Source organism: Coregonus lavaretus (genome assembly GCF_964263955.1).
Source record: "Coregonus lavaretus genome assembly, chromosome: 6".
Taxonomy (NCBI): Eukaryota; Metazoa; Chordata; class Actinopteri; order Salmoniformes; family Salmonidae; genus Coregonus; species Coregonus lavaretus.
The window spans coordinates 36,935,008-36,953,445 of record NC_139993.1 but is presented as its reverse complement, the minus strand read 5'-3'; the positions used below and the strand labels follow the sequence as shown (position 1 = coordinate 36,953,445).

The following is an 18,438-nucleotide window of genomic DNA, read 5'->3' as shown; positions in this document are numbered from 1 at the left end:
AGGGATATCTTTTGGAGAAGCAATTTCTAGGCATCTTCATACTATACAATCTTTGCTAGTAGGCTATATCTGAACATTTGGGGGCACAGAAAGAAAGGAAAAGAAATAGCTTCTTCAGGAGATCAATGATCATAGCAATTAATGAATGACTGATCTCTTGCATGTCATCACACACAAACGTGATGTTCTTAAAGGGACAGTGTACAATTTTCAATGTAATGCATCTCAATAGGAAAATAATGCTTTTACACAATGTAGAAACCTAATATTCCACAAATCTCTTTGTAATTTCAATGACAGGAATTTGTAAAATGTTAGCTTTTTATAATAAACAAATGTATTTGCAGGGTCACATATTAGTTTCTAGGGCACAGCATGTGCTTCAGAAGTAGCTAGAATGCATATAGGTCCAATATAGGTTATATCTCAATTGATTAAAAAAGAAATCTGGTGCTCCTACATTTTATGTTGTGCTCCTAACTTTTATAAATTGGGAGCACCAGTGCTACCAATGAAACATGTTAATTTAGAACCAGACCTCATCTCTTTGATACAGGTCAGGCACCAATGTAACTGACTGGTTTACGCTCTGGCTGTTAAGGCTCACCACTCCAACTAGCTTTCGGTTCGGAGATGATGATTGTTTTGAAGGTTTGAAGGTTCCTCATTATGTGAACCTATGAATTGCTAAACAACTGCTAGAACACTAAGCAAAAAAAATATACAAATCTGTGACTCAGTTGTGAAGCACAACACTTAAACTGATACATTTTGGGGAGACTGTGACTCATTATTTTGATATGTTTTCATGCAGGTAGTAGCCTTTCACACAATGGTCAGTTTGGCTATTTGTGTAATTCAATTAGCTACCGTGAAATATATTTGTCCAGCCCCTCATCTCCTTAGGACTGCTCAGACTGCTCCATTATGTTGGAGTGCAGCGAAATTGGGTTTGAGCCTTTGGTCAATCCAGTAGAGCCCTTTTGAATGTATGATTTGAGAAATGTAAACCATCAGCTGACAGTGAAATGTAATACATAAAGCTCATGTACTCTCGCAGTTAGTGAGCACAATCCATATGTTTCTCTTTCCGGGACTGGAAAATTATGAAATTATGTATAGGTCTGAGTTAGTGGCCTCTCAAAATAAAGTTTGCTATAGCCTACCCAGTTTTCTTAGACATGTTCTTTTTTTTATTTGTATTATTAGTCATTTAGCAGACGCTCTTATCCAGAGCGACTTACAGGAGCAATTAGGGTTAAGTGCCTTGCTCAAGGGCACATCGACAGATTTTTCACCTAGTCAGCTCAGGGATTAGAACCAGCGACCTTTCGGTTACTGGCACAACGCTCTTAACCACTAAGCTACCTGCCACCTCTTCTGAATTGTAGTTATTCATTGCGAAACCTAGCCATTTATTTGTATTGATTATGATGATGTCTTATGTATGTTACCCATGGTAGTCTCCTTTTTTCCCAGTCAGAATTGTATTGCTGAGAGCTCTCTAATGGGTACATTATTCAGTTGAGTCCATTCATTGCAACCTGGTAGAAAAAAGAAACATCTATAAAGTAAATACTTTTTGTATCATGATCAGACGAAATTGCAATTTTTAACATTTATATTCAAACAAGTACGAAGGCCTTAAGCTGAGGGCTTCAGTTAGCCTGTTTTTCGTATCTCAATCTTTTACATGTTTCCGAGGTCAGTAAACAAGAAGAGTGTGCGTTCCCCTTTAAGAAGCCCCCACCAGTCCATAGCAGAGGGAGTAAGAATACATTCTCGAACAGCGGTTAAGAGGGGGAAAAAAATCCACCAGCGGTCTGTTTCAAGTCCCCCCAATAGAAACTGTGCCTGATTTGTGGCCAATGTTGGAGATGTAAAAAAAAAAAAAAAGGAGGGGGGGAGGAAAAACACTAAAGGGGTAGCTATGGAGATAGAACGTTTTCCTGGCTGCTTTCTTTGACAGGTGTTGAGTGGGGTAAAAGTCTTAAAACAGAATCCAGCATGTACGCCAAAGGTAAAGGAGCTGTCGTCCCTTCCGATAGTCAAGCGAGAGAAAAGTAAGTGAATTATGCACCATTTAAGAGTTTTACATGGTTAAAAGGAAACTCCAACTTTCTAAACTATAGCTACCATTATTTAAAGGTGTGTACAGTACTCGCTCGCTCTCCTGAGTGTTGTTTGCTCCTGCGGTGGCACGTCTCTTTAACTTTTTTTCATGTTAGTAAGCACTTTCTCGTTCTTTTTAGAGGATATTTATTACAAAATTCTCGCACGCTGTGAACGCAACGCACGGAAGAGTTGTTCAGTCTTTTGGAGCTATGTTTCATTTGGGGTTACAAATGTATCGCTTTCTGGAATTTAAAGATCCAATGTAGCGCGCATGCAAGTTACAGAATTGCTACTGCGAAAAACGATTTACTGCTTGAAATTCTATTTTAAAATATGGAATATGTCTGATGTCTTTCTAGATGGAGTTGCATGGACGCTGACTCTCATTGTTTGAATGTGTAAAGTTTTGAGACGTGTTACAAGGGGCTTTTCAAAATGCAATCGACCCATACAGAAGGTCTACTAGATATTTTCTAGACGTCTATGATAAATGTTTTCTTACCTTATTCGTGTTTATTAAGGATTTGTTAAGGACATCCCACATGAGCAAATGAAGAGGACTTTGTCTTGTCTGTTAAATTAAGCTTGTACTTGTCTTTAGTTATACCTACATTAGCGGACTAAACTCCACGGTGAAGGAAGTTTATACCTACATAAACTTTTAAGCATGGTATAAGCGACGTATCATCTATGTTGGAGTGTTACTTCAACATTTACTGTAACATTTTTGGATTATATCGAATTGATACATGTTAAAAACCTTGGACTAACAAATGATCTCAATCCTTTTGATGAAATAATTTGTCCAAATATCAGAGTATCTCATTGATGATGATTTGAATATTAATAACTGCTATATCAGTTCAGACTAATCCTGTATCCTCTTTGGTGGAAAGCAGAGAAACTGCCACAACTTTTTAAAGTGTCAAATGAACGATTTTGATCATAAGTGGAGAGACAGATTTAAACCAGTGCTTTACAAGAAGGCAACATCTTATGTACTTTGTTGCTTTCAATGCTACACAAACTATTGTGTTGGGATTCTGATAAGAGTAGCACCATTTCCTTCATGGTACAGCATGATTCCAAGGAGGTTGTGATATGAAAAACACTGTTCCATATTTACCCTTCACACATGGTGTAACCGATGACTGACACAACTATGAACAGAGTTTCTTGTCCCAAGATCACAAAGAATACTATGGAGACTATTAGATCCAGGCACATGGATAGCTGTGCATGTTGCTTTTTTCTCATGTATGAATAAATACTTATTTAAAATAACCAATTTTCAAACTTTTTTTGCGTTTGATGCTCAGCCAGATGTTTGAATTATATTATGTAGTTAGTGTTAATAAAAAAATATTTCAACTTGCTTGCCAAAGTTTCCTTCATCCTATTGCTGACTGTGTGGGGATCATGATGATGAGTATTACTTGTAGGCTTCAGTTACATGTCTTAATTTCACCCAAATTTGAATGTATGAAGTAAATGGCATATTCTCTCTGTTAGAGAAAATATTTCCTGTGTATTGATAAACTGAGGCAGCATTGTGTGCTGAGGGAGTATGAATCCTAACTGAAAACAATTCCATGTGGCTCATGTACAAATACAGCAAGAATAATGCATTTTGAATGGGCATGTGATGCCCAGATATTCCCTGATTTTATTCTCTATGGAATCCTTTTACAAACTTGTGGATTCCTACATACTCATCTTATTTGTTTACAATCGAAAGCAGATCCATTCGACACAAGTGCTCTTAAAATGTAGTGTTTACAGAATATTTTCTCACTTACAGAGACATGCAGTGACAGTAGAACAATATTCCCTCCACCCCATCCCTTAAAGTTTTACCTTGATGTAAAATGAAATTAAGATACAGTTGTCCCGTATGTCCTTTGTCTTGTATGTACCATTCCACACAAGAAGTTTCCCTCACAAGAGAAATGAATTTATATGATTGATTGGCATCAGTTTAAGCAGTGAACCCTCTGGCACACACCTCTGCATGTGTGTGTTCTGTCTCTGTGTGTGTTCTCAGTCAGGTAAGCAGGTGATGGCCAGAGTGAGGAGGCACTTACCTTCTCACCTAACTAATGACTCTGCCATGCACCATGAGGCAAACGGATGTTTCTCTTTATGCTATGGTTAGTCAGGACGCTGCCCATGTTGTCTGAAGGCTTGTTAGATTAACTCCTACTTAATTTGGAAATTGAAATGAAATACCTATATGGTCTCTCTCTGTGCAGGTGGAGGTAGTCCATTTCTCACCAACATGTTTAGAGTACTTGCTGGATTTGGTACAGCAGAGGGGAGACCGTAGAGTAAAGGTGTCTAGTACAGAACCACTAAGAGAGGAGATGGAAGTTATAAAAAGTGTACCAAGGATGGGGAGGGTATAATGGCTTATCAAAGCCTTGGAGGAATCTAGGAGAAGAAAGGCTGAACCTGAGCTTGGTACCTTAGAAATAAATACAAAATTCTACAAAATCACTGATTTTTAATCTGATGGCTGATGAGGGTGTCATTCGAGGAAGTGCTTGACCTAGAGTTCAAGAGCGACGTAGAGAAGAGAGGTATAGAATGGAAGAGATGTTTGTTCGTTTTTGTTTGTTTACCTGTCCTTGAGGAGAAGCGTCAGATGCCTGTGGAAAAAATTTAGAACAAGAACTCGTGCCCTTGTGACGAGAGGAATTAATTACATCACACTCACTCTTTCTGCATTGATTTAATTTGATTTCAACGGGGTTGAAATAGAGGCTCCAACATTAATATGACCTTATTGTTTGTTAATTACAACTTCATTTGAATGTGCTGAGGAATCCGCTATCGCTATCACAGGGCCCTTCCATGGAATTCATCAAATTGAATATGTTGTTTTTCATCATGATACAGTAGTTGGTAGTGCTTGACCCTGTCACACATGTTGTAGTCTTTACATTTACGGCAGTGCATACTCTATACATATAGGTTAAGCCTATAAGACATTTCTATAATATTCAGAGGGTAATTGAATATCTTGAATAAAGTGTCTCAAGTTTGATGGTTAATCAGTTTGATTTGAATGTGTTTCTTTACATCCACACCCTTCCCTATATTCCCATGGAGTTTAATAGAGTTCTTGAGGTCTGAATGCACGGTTTTGATGTCACACATATGGTACTGCCATATGCATTTTGGCCTTTTGAGAAAGACATTATAAGAACCACATACTCACGTATGCAAAAACATGCCACTATTTCGTAAAGAACCTCCAGATTTTCTCTCGTTTGCTTTGGATGAATATGCTCATATTCAGAGGTGTCAGAGTTAATTTGGTGCATTGGTGCATCCGCACATATTTGTTAGTTTTCTCACTTTTTAAATAAGTGAGACAGTATAAATATTGAGGCTACGTGCATGAAGTCAGTATTCATGTTGGTCACAGCACAGACAAACTCATGAAGTTTAACTGTATGCTGTTGATTACACTAGCCCACACATTATATAAATGTTATAGCGACATGATACCTTTTTAAGTCTTATGTAGCTAATTTATTATTATGTATAGACAGTGTGGAGAAGTCCAAATTACTGTTATTTCAGCACACTAGTAGTACATATTTATTATTAACTGATAACAATACCTATTAGCTGCTTATTCCATTTGTAAACCATGTTTGCTTGGTATCCTGATGGGATTCTATCTCTCTCATAGAATCAAACTTTGTTGAAATGGATCAATTTCTCCAAAACGAAGACTCTCAGGTTAGAATACAATGGCGTCCTTTCAAGCGGAGCATGTCCATAATTGTGGAGTCAATTTAGCTCGAGGCTAGCTCCTGGTAAAGAGTCAGAGATTACTTTGGAAATGGGAATCCATTTTTGAGTTTATTAAGCTGAAGAGTGTGTGAGTGTGTGAGTGTGTGTGTGTGTGGATTAACCCATGGCTGGTTTAAGCCATGCGTGTGTACAGCCTTTTGTCACTGTTTTGTGACGACAGAAAATGGCCAGCAGTGCAATGAAAATGTCATTTAATCTTTCATCCCATACACAGGTAGCCTAACACTTGGATAATTAAATGCTTCCAGAGGTGTCCTTTTAATCTATGCATCCTCCTTTACTTACAAGACATGTCAGTACTCATCAACTTGCGAATACGATCTTAATTCCTGTAGTCCTAGGCTTTTGTGAAACAAGAAAAAACTAAAAGGACATATGAAAACTGATACAATTACTATCTTGCATTTACCGCAATTCCCATCTCCATCACTTCTCATGCATACCTTATCTAACCTAGCCCATGCTCTCGCTGCTGAATTATTTAAATCAAGACAGGAAAGTTAATTTGCTAACTGTCTGTGCTTTAGCTGGCTAAACTTGGCAGAGGTGCTTTCATGTCTTGCGGGAGTGTAGTCTGATAGCCTGGGGTGGGATGTCAGGAGTGTACCTTGGATGAGGTGGAAGATCTCCCCTTGAAGTGTGGACACGGTGCAAAACACCGGACTGACTGTGGAGCCGGGGGCTGCTGCCTGGCTCTCCGGCCCTGCCTCTAACGTTAGTCACTACAGAGAGGATCAAACTCAACCACCCACTCAACAGTAGTTCTCTAACTGAGAGAAGTCTTCTGGTCTCCTAACCTTTCCACAGCGTGTCATTTGTATGACCATTATCCATGATGATGGGGATTCAGTGGCCTCTGAGCTCTTTACCTGGAGTCTGGCACGGCAGAGAGCAGTGGGTTAGAGGGGTGGACTGGACCAGCAGTGCAATGGATTAGGATGTTGAGATGATTTTCTAGGCAGCTGAGACGACACTAAAAATGACAGAGGAGATGAACCAGCACCACTCTTGATACTCAGGGGTTGTAAATATATTCTTATGGAGATGTTCCCCTTGGGAGGTCAGAGGACATGGTGCGTGTGTGTGTCAGACGGAGTCTAGTTTCAGAGAAGCTTATTGTATGAACGTATGCCTTGTGCTTGGTGTCAGTGCTCTGTCTGTCTCCTGTCATCTGTGGCCCTGTGGTCTCCACTATGGTCATTAGCCTGTAGATCTCCCTTCTCTCATCACACCATCACACAGTTGTCTTAACACCTAGCATGTTCCCTCTCTCTCTCAATCTCCTTCCCTCTCCTCTGCTGACGCCATCTCTACCAGGGAGAGTCTCCACAACCCTCTTCCCTTGGCGGAGTTACACTCAGTGCTACTGACAGTGCAACAAAAGGTGTCCCCCGAAGCCAGGATTGAATGAGTGTTTTTAAATAATGCATTAGAGCAGGGGCAGGTGCCCATCACCAGGGCACAGAACCCCTCAGATCATACCAATGTAGCCATGAAAATTTCATCAGGACACTCATGGGAATCTCTGTTCGATCCAGTTCAGCGTGGACAAGCTTATATAAGTCGACGCATGCCGCTGGGTATTACACACAGCCAAGAGGTAGTTTTCTTACATTTTACACCAGCCACCTCCCCTCTGTACCAGGAACCTGGGGAGTTTTCAGACAGGGAGAGCACAGGTACTTCCTGGTTAAAGGAGCACCTTCTTTTTTGACTGGTTGCATTAAGCTCATTCAGAGTACATTCCCAGCACTCAGTTCTCACTGGCTGGTTTGAATTAAACTCAGGTGAGATCTGATTACAAACACCACCAAACATTTTCAGTGTTACCAGGTAGTGTAGTGTAGTGTAGTGTGACACACTCCCTTCTCATGAGATGAGTATGAAAATATTGCCGCCAGCGGTTTACTCCACCGTGTCATTCATTTGTATATCATGCCATTACCCATAACCCATTGCTCTGCCCATCCTTCTCTTCTACCATCTCCCTTGACCTACCCTGTAAGCCAGGGGTGTCAAACATGCGGGCCGGATCCGATGCTCTACACAGACTATCGGTAACATTTCAACTATCTACTAACCCTAAACTTAACCTTTGCCCTAACCTTAACCCGTACCCTAACCCTTACTCTAACCCTAACCGTAACCTTAGCAAGCAGTTGCTTATCAACAGATAGTTTGTTGATAGTATGACCATCTGTAGAGCTTCTACAGATGGACTATCCAGACTTTACAAATCAAGTGTAAAAGAAAATTACAAAAGTGATGGATCGAGGACTTTTTTTTTGCCCATTTTGACAGCGAGGAAATGTACATTATGTGCGACCCTCCAGACCTCGACACCCCTGATATAAGAACCCCTGCTCTAAGCAGTCACTCCAGCATAACAAATACACAGCCATAAAACAGAGACAGACCAGATGAAACACTGTGGCCATGATTGTTCGTTGCTTCCAGAACCATTTGTTTACACTAGATTACTGAAATTAGCGGTGAAATGAATACGTCTGATGTAACACTGAGAAATAATTAAGAAGATAGGTGCCCCCTTTTACTAATGTCTAACGTTAGTCAGAACTGGCTTTTGGCAGTCGGTGGAAGAAATGTATCCCTTGTATAATGCGGGCATATCGAAATGAATGATTACTTCGAGACAATATCCTTGGTGCTTGGTTCAACATCAATTCAACATCAGCCCAAGTGTTTCTGAGACTCTGCTCCCCACAGTAGACTTAACTGGATGTGACCAGACTGACAGAGCTCCCTGTCCTCTCTAAAACCACACTGTTACTGAGCTCCCTGGTTGTCCCTCTGTTCAGCCTAGCTGTGGAGAACAGAGGATGTTTTCCCCTCTTAGTAGAGTGTGGGTTCAGCACTAGTCCAGGAGCACAGTAATTGCCAGCACAGGCGGCTAAATGACAGTCATAATGGATACCAACAATGACAAAAATGCATGAGGCAGTGTGGGCTTGTCAGATAGTGTGACACCGACCCACGCTTGGCTGTCGCTGCTTTCCTCTTGTTTTCATCAGCCTCCATGTTAAAGGAGGAGCTACTTAAACCACAGATGTGGCATTGTGCCACAAATGTTCTTTTTATTTTCTAGAGCCTCCCAATGGCTTCTCCTTAGAGTCAGCATGTTATCTGGCTATCCTCATAGTGAAACAGTCTCTGGCTCCTACTGTAAATGTCAATACTGTGTACGTACAACAGGTCTGACCTAAAATACAATTGTGTTTTTGATTACGACAAAGCCTGCTTTCTCCTGTTTAACCCCACTGGTCTATAAGGAGAGATTCAGTACAACTGCACCTGAGCACCAGTTGGATAGGCTGCCTGTTAGTCCGGGAGAGGGGGACAGATTCTCCAGAGCGAGGAGGAGGGGATGGAGGAGGTGCGAGATGGAGCCTCAACATTGACCTTTTTCTCTTTGTTTTCCAGGTTAGCTTTATATGTGTACGAGTATTTGCTGCACGTCGGCGCACAGAAATCAGCACAGACCTTCCTGTCAGAGGTAAGAAATGGCTTTAGAAGAACTTCCTGAGGTGAACGGATGAATGGGATTCCTCTCCATTGTATAGCGAGGGATGGAATTTACATTAGCGGTAGCCCTGGGGTCAAGAACCAATTTGGTCATCTCTGCTTTGTAACACAAGTAATTGGATCCCAAAGTTTTGTATACAATGATATGAATGTAATGGGCCAAGACTAAGCTATAAGTTGATGAAAAACAGCAGTATTAGTCTTAAGATTTCTATAAGGACAATACAAAATGTTGGCCGTTCTATTGGCGTTCCATATCAACACCTAGGCCACGCTCCTGCCTCTATTAGTCTGATAGCCCCTGAACTGTCAATGAGGTAAAGCCCTTCTAATATGTTGCATCCTCTTCCTTAATGGACATCCTTCCTCAAAATGGCCTAGTATTCAGGCCTTCCCCTCTCTAACACCTTCATGCCTTAAGCTTGCTACAAGCTTCACTTGCATATATATCTACATGCCATTCCATGCATTTCTAGACTCCCAAATAGCAACGTTAATAAGGGGGCAATAACAGAGATTTTTCTGTTGTCTTCCCCTTTGAGATAGCCAAAGAAAAATCGTGTTGAACTTCATCACCACTGTAAGCTAATTTGAAAGAAAACCAACTACATGTTTAATTAATAGCTAGGCCTACACGTTATGAAAGTTTAGGTTTGATTTACATTACCTCGTTTTGTGCCTGCCAGTAGGCTGTAGGTTACTCCGCTAGCAGTAACCTAGCTTCCCACATCTTCCCCCATGTGAAATAATACAATTTATAAATAATTTGCCCTGGCAAATATTCTTATAGCCTACTCACCAGTGTGACCTACATCATTATCCCAATTTGATATGCTGCTTCAATGTATTCGCTCCCATATCAGCAAAAAAATAAGTCGTCATATCACAGAGAAAAGGCATATGGCTACCAGCTGTTTTTACTGTCTAGAAGTAGTTATTACTTCTCAACAAAATACCTTTTTGGGTCTATATTTGGTTATCTATGCAGAATATGCTAATTTGATGCATAGCCTATAGATCAGATCAAATCCAATTTTATTTGCCACATGCACCAAATACAACAGGTGTAGACATTACAGTGAAATGCTTACTTACAAGCCCTTAACCAACAATGCAGGTTAAGAAAAAAATAAAAAAAGCAAATAATTAAAGAGCAGCAGTAAAATAAAATAACAGTAGGGAGGTTATATACAGGGGGTACCTGTACAGAGTCAATGTGCAGGGGCACCGGTTAGTCGAGGTAATTGAGGTAATATGTACATGTGGGTAGAGTTAAAGTGACTAAGCATCAATAGTAATAAACTGAGTAGCAGCAGCGTAAAAGAGGGGATTGGGGTGGGGTGGGGGGGCAATGCAAATAGTCCGGGTAGCCATGATTAGCTGTTCAGGAGTCTTATTGCTTGGGAGTATATAATATAATATGCCACTTAGCAGACGCTTTTATCCAAAGCGACTTACAGTCATGCGTGCATACATTTTTGTGTATGGGTGGTCCCGGGGATCGAACCCACTACCCTGGCGTTACAAGCGCTGTGCTCTACCAGCTGAGCTACAGAGGACCTGTTAAGAAACCTTTTGGACCTAGACTTGGTGCTCCGGTACCACTTGCCGTGCGGTAGCAGAGAGAACAGTCTATAATTAGGGTGGCTGGATTCTTTGATAATTTTTAGGGCCTTCCTCTGACACTGCCTGGTATAGAGGTCCTGGATGGCAGGAAGCTTGGCCCCAGTGTTGTACTGAGCCGTACGCACTACCTTCTGTAGTGCCTTGCGGTCAGAGGCCGAGCAGTTGCCATACCAGGCGGTGATACAACCAGTCAGGATTCTTTCGATGGTGCAGCTGTAGAACTCTTTGAGGATCTGAGGACCCATGTCAAATCTTTTCAGTCTCCTGAGGGGGGAATAGGCTTTGTCGTGCCCTCTTCACGACTGTCTTGGTGTGTTTGGACCATGATAATTTGTTGGTGATGTGGACACCAAAGAACTTGAAGCTCTAAACCTGTTCCACTACAGCCCCGTCGATGAGAGTCCTCTTTTTTTTAAATCCTGTAGTCCACTATCATCTCCTTTGTCTTGATCACGTTGAGGGAGAGGTTGTTATCCTGGCACCACACGGCCAGGTCTCTGACCTCCTCCCTATAGGCTGTCTCATCATTGTCGGTGATCAGGCCTACCACTGTTGTGTCGTCGGCAAACTTAATGATGGTGTTGGAGTTGTGCCTGGCCATGCAGTCATGGGTGAACAGGGAGTACAGGAGGGGACTGAGCACGCACCCCTGAGGGGCCCCCGTGTTGAGGATCAGCGTGGCAGATGTGTTGTTACCTACCCTTACCACCTGGGGGCGGCCCGTCAGGAAATCCAGGATCCAGTTGCAGAGGGAGTTGTTTAATCCCAGGGTCCTTAGCTTAGTGATGAGCTTTGAGGGCACTATGTTGTTGAACGCTGAGCTGTAGTCAATTAATAGCATTCTCACGTAGGTGTTCCTCTTGTCAAGGTGGGAAAGGGCAGTGTGGAGTGCAATAGAGATTGCATCATCTGTGGATCTGTTGGGGCGGTATGCAAATTGGAGTGGGTCTAGGGTTTCTGGGAAAATGGTATTGATGTGAGCCATGACCAGCTTTTCAAAGCACTTCATGGCTACAGACGTGAGTGCTACGGGTCGGTAGTCATTTAGGCAGGTTATCTTAGTGTTCTTGGGGACTATGGTGGTCTGCTAGAAATATGTTGGTATAACAGACTCAGTCAGGGACATGTTGAAAATGTCAGTGAAGATACTTGCCAGTTGGACAGCGCATGCTCGGAGTACACGTCCTGGTAATCCGTCTGTGGATGTTGACCTGCTTAAAAGTCTTACTCACATCGGCTACAGAGAGCTTGATCACATAGTCATCCAGAACAGCTGATGCTCTCATGCATGCTTCAGTGTTGCTTGCCTCGGAAGCAAGCATAGAAGTGATTTAGCTCGTCTGGTAGGCTTGTGTCACTGGGCAGCTCGTGGCTGTGCTTCCTTTTCTAGTCCGTAATAGTTTTCAAGCCCTGCCACATCCGACGAGCGTCAGAGCCGGTGTAGTACGATTCAATCTTAGTCCTGTATTGACTCTTTGCCTGTTTGATGGTTCGTCGGAGGGCATAGCGGGATTTCTTATAAGCGTCCGGGTTAGAGTCCCGCTCCTTGAAAGCGGCAGCTCTACCCTTTAGCTCAGTGCGGATGTTGCCTGTAATCCATGGCTTCTGGTTGGGGTACGTACAGTTGAAGTCGGAAGTTTACATACAATTTAGCCAAATACATTTAAACTCAGTTTTTCACAATTCCTGACATTTAATCCTAGTAAAAATTCCCTGTCTTAAGTCAGTTACGATCACCACTTTTATTTTAAGAATGTGAAATGTCAGAATAATAGTAGAGAATGATTTATTTCAGCTTTTATTTCTTTCATCACATTCCCAGTGGGTCAGACGTTTGCATACACTCAATTAGTATTTGGTAACATTGCCTTTAAGTTGTTTAACTTGGGTGAAACATTTCAGGTAGCCTTCCACAAGCTTCCCACAATAAGTTGGGTGAATGTTGGCCCATTCCTCCTGACAGAGCTGGTGTAACTGAGTTAGGTTTGTAGGCCTACTTGCTCGCACACGCGTTTTCAGTTCTGGCCACACATTTTCTATAGAATTGAGGTCAGGGCTTTGTGATGGCCACTCCAATACCTTGACTTTGTTGTCCTTAAGCCATTTTGGCACAACTTTGGAAGTATGCTTGGGGTCATTGTCCATTTGGAAGACCCATTTGCGACCAAGCTTTAACTTCCTGACTGATGTCTTGAGATGTTACTTCAATCTATCCACATAATTTTCCTTCTTCATGATGCCATCTATTTTGTGAAGTGCACCAGTCCCTCCTGCAGCAAAGCACCCCCACAGCATGATGCTGCCACCCCCATGCTTCACGGTTGGGATGGTGTTCTTTGGCTTGCAAGCACCCTCTTTTTCCTCCAAACATAACGATGGTCATTATGGCCAAACAGTTCTATTTTTGTTTCATCAGACCAGAGGACATTTCTCCAAAAAGTACGATCTTCGTCCCCATGTGCAGTTGCAAACCGCAGTCTAGCTTTTTTATGGCGGTTTTGGAGCAGTGGCTTCTTCCTTGCTGAGCGGCCTTTCAGGTTATGTCGATATAGGACTCGTTTTACTGTGGATATAGATACTTTTGTACCTGTTTCCTCCAGCATCTTCAAGGTCCTTTGCAGTTGTTCTGGGATTGATTTGCACTTTTCGCACCATGGTACGTTCATCTCTAGGAGGCAGAAAGCGTCTCCTTCCTGAGCGGTATGACGGCTGCGTGGTCCCATGGTGTTTCTACTTGCGTACTATTGTTTGTACAGATGAACGTGGTACCTTCAGGCATTTGGAAATTGCTCCCAAGGATGAACCAGACTTGTGGAGGTCTACAATTCTTTTTCTGAGGTCTTGGCTGATTTCTTTTGATTTTCCCTATGATGTCAAGCAAAGAGGCACTGAGTTTGAAGGTAGGCCTTGAAATACATCCACAGGTACACCTCCAATTGACTCAAATGATGTAAATTAGCCTATCAGAAGCTTCTAAAGCCATGACATCATTTTCTGGAATTTTCCAAGCTGTTTAAAGGCACAGTCAACTTAGTGTATGTAAACTTCTGACCCACTGGAATTGTGATACAGTGAAATAATCAGTCTGTAAACAATTGTTGGAAAAATTACTTGTCATGCACAAAGTAGATGTCCTAACCAACTTGCCAAAACTATAGTTTGTTAACAAGAAATTTGTGGAGTGGTTGAAAAACAAGTTTTAATGACTCCAACCTAAGTGTATGTAAACTTCAGACTTCAACTGTACGTATGGTCACTGTGGGGACGACCTCATCGATGCACTTATTGATGAAGCCAGTGACTGATGTGCTGTACTCCTCAATGCTACCGGAAGAATCCCGGAACATATTCCAGTCTGTGCTAGCAAAACAGTCCTGTAGCTTAGCATCTGCGTCATCTGACCACTTCCTTATTTACAGAGTCACTGGTGCTTCCTGCTTTAGTTTTTGCTTATAAGCAGGAATCAGGAGGATAGAGTTATGGTCAGATTTGCCAAATGGAGAGCTTTGTACGTGTCTCTGTGTGTGGAGTAAAGGTGGTCTAGAGTTTTTTTTTTCCCCTCTGGTTGCACATTTAACATGCTGGTAGAAATTAGGTAGAACGGATTTAAGTTTCCCTGCATTAAAGTCCCCGGCCACTAGGAGGGCTGCCTCTGGATGAGCGTTTTCCTATTTACTTATGGCCTTATACAGCTCATTGAGTGCAATCTTAGTTCCTGCATCGGTTTGTGATGGTAAATAGACAGCTATGAAAAATATAGACAAACTGTCTTCGTAAATAGTGTGGTCTACAGCTTATCATGAGATACTCTACCTCAGGTGAGCAAAACCTCGAGACTTCCTGAGTATTAGATTTTATGCACCAGCTGTTGTTTACAAATATACATAGACCGCCACCCCTTCTCTTACCGGAGTCAGCCGTTCAATCCTGCCGATGTACCATATATGTTTTCCATGTCGTAGTTTTTAATGTCCCGTTGGTAGGATAACTGTAATCTTAGGTTGTCTCATATATTTTCAAATGATTGAACATTGGCTAATAGGATTGATGGAAGAGGCAGTTTACTTGCTCGTCGTCGTATCCTTACAAGGCAGCCCGACCTACTTCCACGATATCTCCTTCTCTTTCTCATGCGAATGACAGGGATTTGGGCCTTGTCGGGTGTCTGTAGGATATCCTTCGCATCCGACTCGTTGAATAAAAAATATTCGTCAAATACGAGGTGAGTAATCGCTGTCCTGATATCCAGAAGCTCTTTTTGGTTATAAGAGACGGTGGCAGAAACATAATGTACTGAATAAATTACAAATAAAGTGAAAAAACACACATAATAGTACAATTGGTTAGAGGGCTGTAAAACGGCTGCCATCTTCTTCGGCGCCATCCTTCTTCAAGGAACCAAGCGACAACACTGCCCTCACGGCGCCGTAAGGAATGATATGGCGCGTCTCAATTTTCAGGTTGCACAAAAGTGCGTAGAATGCCGGAGCGTATTACAAGGACCCGCCCCTTTTGTGATTAAAAACGACATTGCAACTACTACGCTACGCTCCGTATCTACTGTCTCTTTAGTGTGTGTAGACCCCTTTTAAACTGCTCACTTAATACTGTACCAGTATGGCTGTGGCATGCAAATAATGGTGGACTATAATGATAAAGACAATTGTTAAAAACAAACATATTTCTATTATGTGTCAGCTGTGCCCTTTCCCTAGGGGCAGGAGTTTTTCCTGACCACTTAACCTGTGCAGTAAACCATAACTAGGGCCATGAGATTTTCCTTCCCAGGTTACTTCTTCAGGACAAATTCCTGGCCCTACTTATAGTGCTCTATGTGCCTTCTGAAAAAGTGAGGTTAAACTCCAATATCCTTTCTCAGTGATACCCTGGATGCTTATACTAGTCTATTTAGCTCCTATATTCTTTACCATTCATTTAGCCAGCAGTGAGAGCTCTACTTACACCTTTGGAGTGGTGTATATGCTCATTTGGTTCATAACTGCTCTTAAACACTCCCATGTGTTAGAAGTCAGATTTAATATGTTCAGTTAGATGGGTGAATGTGTACAATTGGTTAATAATAGTGTTCTTAACCCCTGGACCTGCTAAAGTGATTCTTTTCAAGTGCAATGAAAGGTTGTGATTTTTCTCATTATTTATTTCATATAAAAAAACTCTGGCCCGTGTTCAAGCACAGAACTATTTCAGTGGTGTGATTCACCCAGCTTACATTTCCACATTTTCCCTCCTGTATTATAATCTGTTCAGCTGTTATCATGTATTACAGCATTGATGTTCCACCACTGTTCATGACTGTACCTGTGTGTCACAACGTTCAGAAATGCTTTGAAGTACATGTCTGGCACATGGCCCAGGCCTACGTGTATGGTATGGTATATTTTGAAAGATACAGGCACAATTTTTTTTGCCTCAGCTGGGTGTCCCTTATCAACCACACAGGAGTTTCTAAAACAGCCTAATTTCCTTAGATACAGTCATGACCTGGAATAAACAGCATACTATTATACACAGGCTATATGTGTTTTCCCCTGAGCCTTAAACTTAAATTGTTGCTCTTTATCTTTCACAATGAATCATACATTCCATATGTTCTCTGCCATTTACAGTGCATTCGGAAAGTATTCAGACCCCTTGACTTTTTCCACATTTTGTTACGTTACAGCCTTATTCTAAAATGGATTACATTGTTTTTTCCCCTCATCAATCTACACACAATACCACATAATGACAAAGCAAAAACGGTTTTTTAGATTTTATTTAGAACATTTAAATCACATTTACATAAGTATTCAGACCCTTTACTCAGTACTTTGTTGAAGCACCTTTGGCAGCGATTACAGCCTTGAGACTTCTTGGGTATGATGCTATAAGCTTGGCACACCTGTATTTGGGGAATTTCTCCCATTTATTCTCTGCACATCCTCTCAAGCTCTGTGTTCTTGGGGACCTTCAATGCTGCAGAATTTCTTTTGGTACCCTTCCCCAGATCTGTGCCTCTACACAATACTGTCTAGAAGCTCTACGGACAATTCCTTCGACCACATGCCTTGTTTTATGCTCTGACATGCAGTGTCAACTGTGGTACCTTATATAGACAGGTGTGTGCCTTTCCAAATCATGTCCAATCAATTGAATTTACCACAGGTGGACTCCAAGTTGTAGAAACATCTCAAGGATGATCAATGGAAACAGGATGCACCTGAGCTCAATTTCGAGTCTCATAGCAAAGGGTCTGAATACTTCTGTAATACGTTTTTTCTGTTTAACTTTTTTTTATATACACTACCGTTCAAAAGTATGGGGTCACTTAGAAATATCCTTGTTTTCGAATGAAAAGCATTTTTTTGTCCATTTAAAATAACATCAAATTGATCAGAAATACAGTGTAGACATTGTTAATGTTGTAAATGGCTATTGTAGCTTGAAATGGTTGATTTTTAATGGAATATCTACATAGGTGTACAGAGGCCCATTATCAACAACCATCAGTCCTGTGTTCCAATGGCACGTTGTGTTTGCTAATCCAAGTTTATCATTTTAAAAGGCTAATTGATAATTAGAAATCCCTTTTGCAATTATGTTAGCTCAGCTGAAAATGGTTGTGCTGATTTAAAGAAGCAATAAAACTGGCCTTCTTGAAACTAGTTGAGTATCTGGAGCATCAGCAATTGTGGGTTCGATTACAGGCTCAAAATGGCCAGAAATAAAGGACTTTCTTCTGAAACTCATCAGTCTATTCTTGTTCTGGAGGCAATGTGATGGTTTGTGGGTGCTTTGGTGGTGGTAAAGTGGGAGATATGTACAGGGTAAAAGGGATCTTGAGGAAGGAAGGCGATCACTCCATTTTGCAACCCTGTGGACAGCGCTTGATTGGAGCCAATTTCCTCCTACAACAGGACAATGACCCAAAGCACATCTCCAAACTATGCAATAACTATTTAGGGAAGAAGCAGTCAGCTGGTATTCTGTCTATAATGGAGTGGCCAGCACAGTCATTGGATCTCAACCCTATTGAGCTGTTGTGGGTGCAGCTTGACCGAAGAATGGGGTGAAATCTCTTCAGATTACCTCAACAAATTGACAGCTAGAATGCAAGGGTCTGCAAGGCTGTAATTGCTGCAAATGGAGGATTCTTTGACGAAAGCAAAGTTTGAAGGACACAAATTATTTCAATTAAAAATCATTATTTCTAACCTTGTCAATGACTACTTTTCCTATTCATTTTGCTATATTTCCTATTCAAACTCATTTCATATATGTTTTCATGGAAAACAAGGACATTTCAAAGAGACCCCAAACTTTTGAACA

General features: G+C 41.5%; 1 protein-coding gene across 2 annotated transcripts in view; it reads left to right on the top strand.

The window, feature by feature from the left end:
* Window positions 1-1,932: 1,932 nt before the first annotated feature.
* Window positions 1,933-18,438, top strand: part of ssbp4 (single stranded DNA binding protein 4) — a 100,633-nt gene continuing 84,127 nt past the window's right edge. For both annotated transcript variants that reach the window (XM_084164400.1, XM_084164401.1), the window contains exons 1-2: window positions 1,933-2,063; window positions 9,382-9,454. In XM_084164400.1, the coding sequence (XP_084020526.1) occupies window positions 2,008-2,063; window positions 9,382-9,454 (129 nt within the window). In that variant the 5' untranslated portion in view covers window positions 1,933-2,007. The remainder of the gene's footprint in view (window positions 2,064-9,381; window positions 9,455-18,438) is intronic.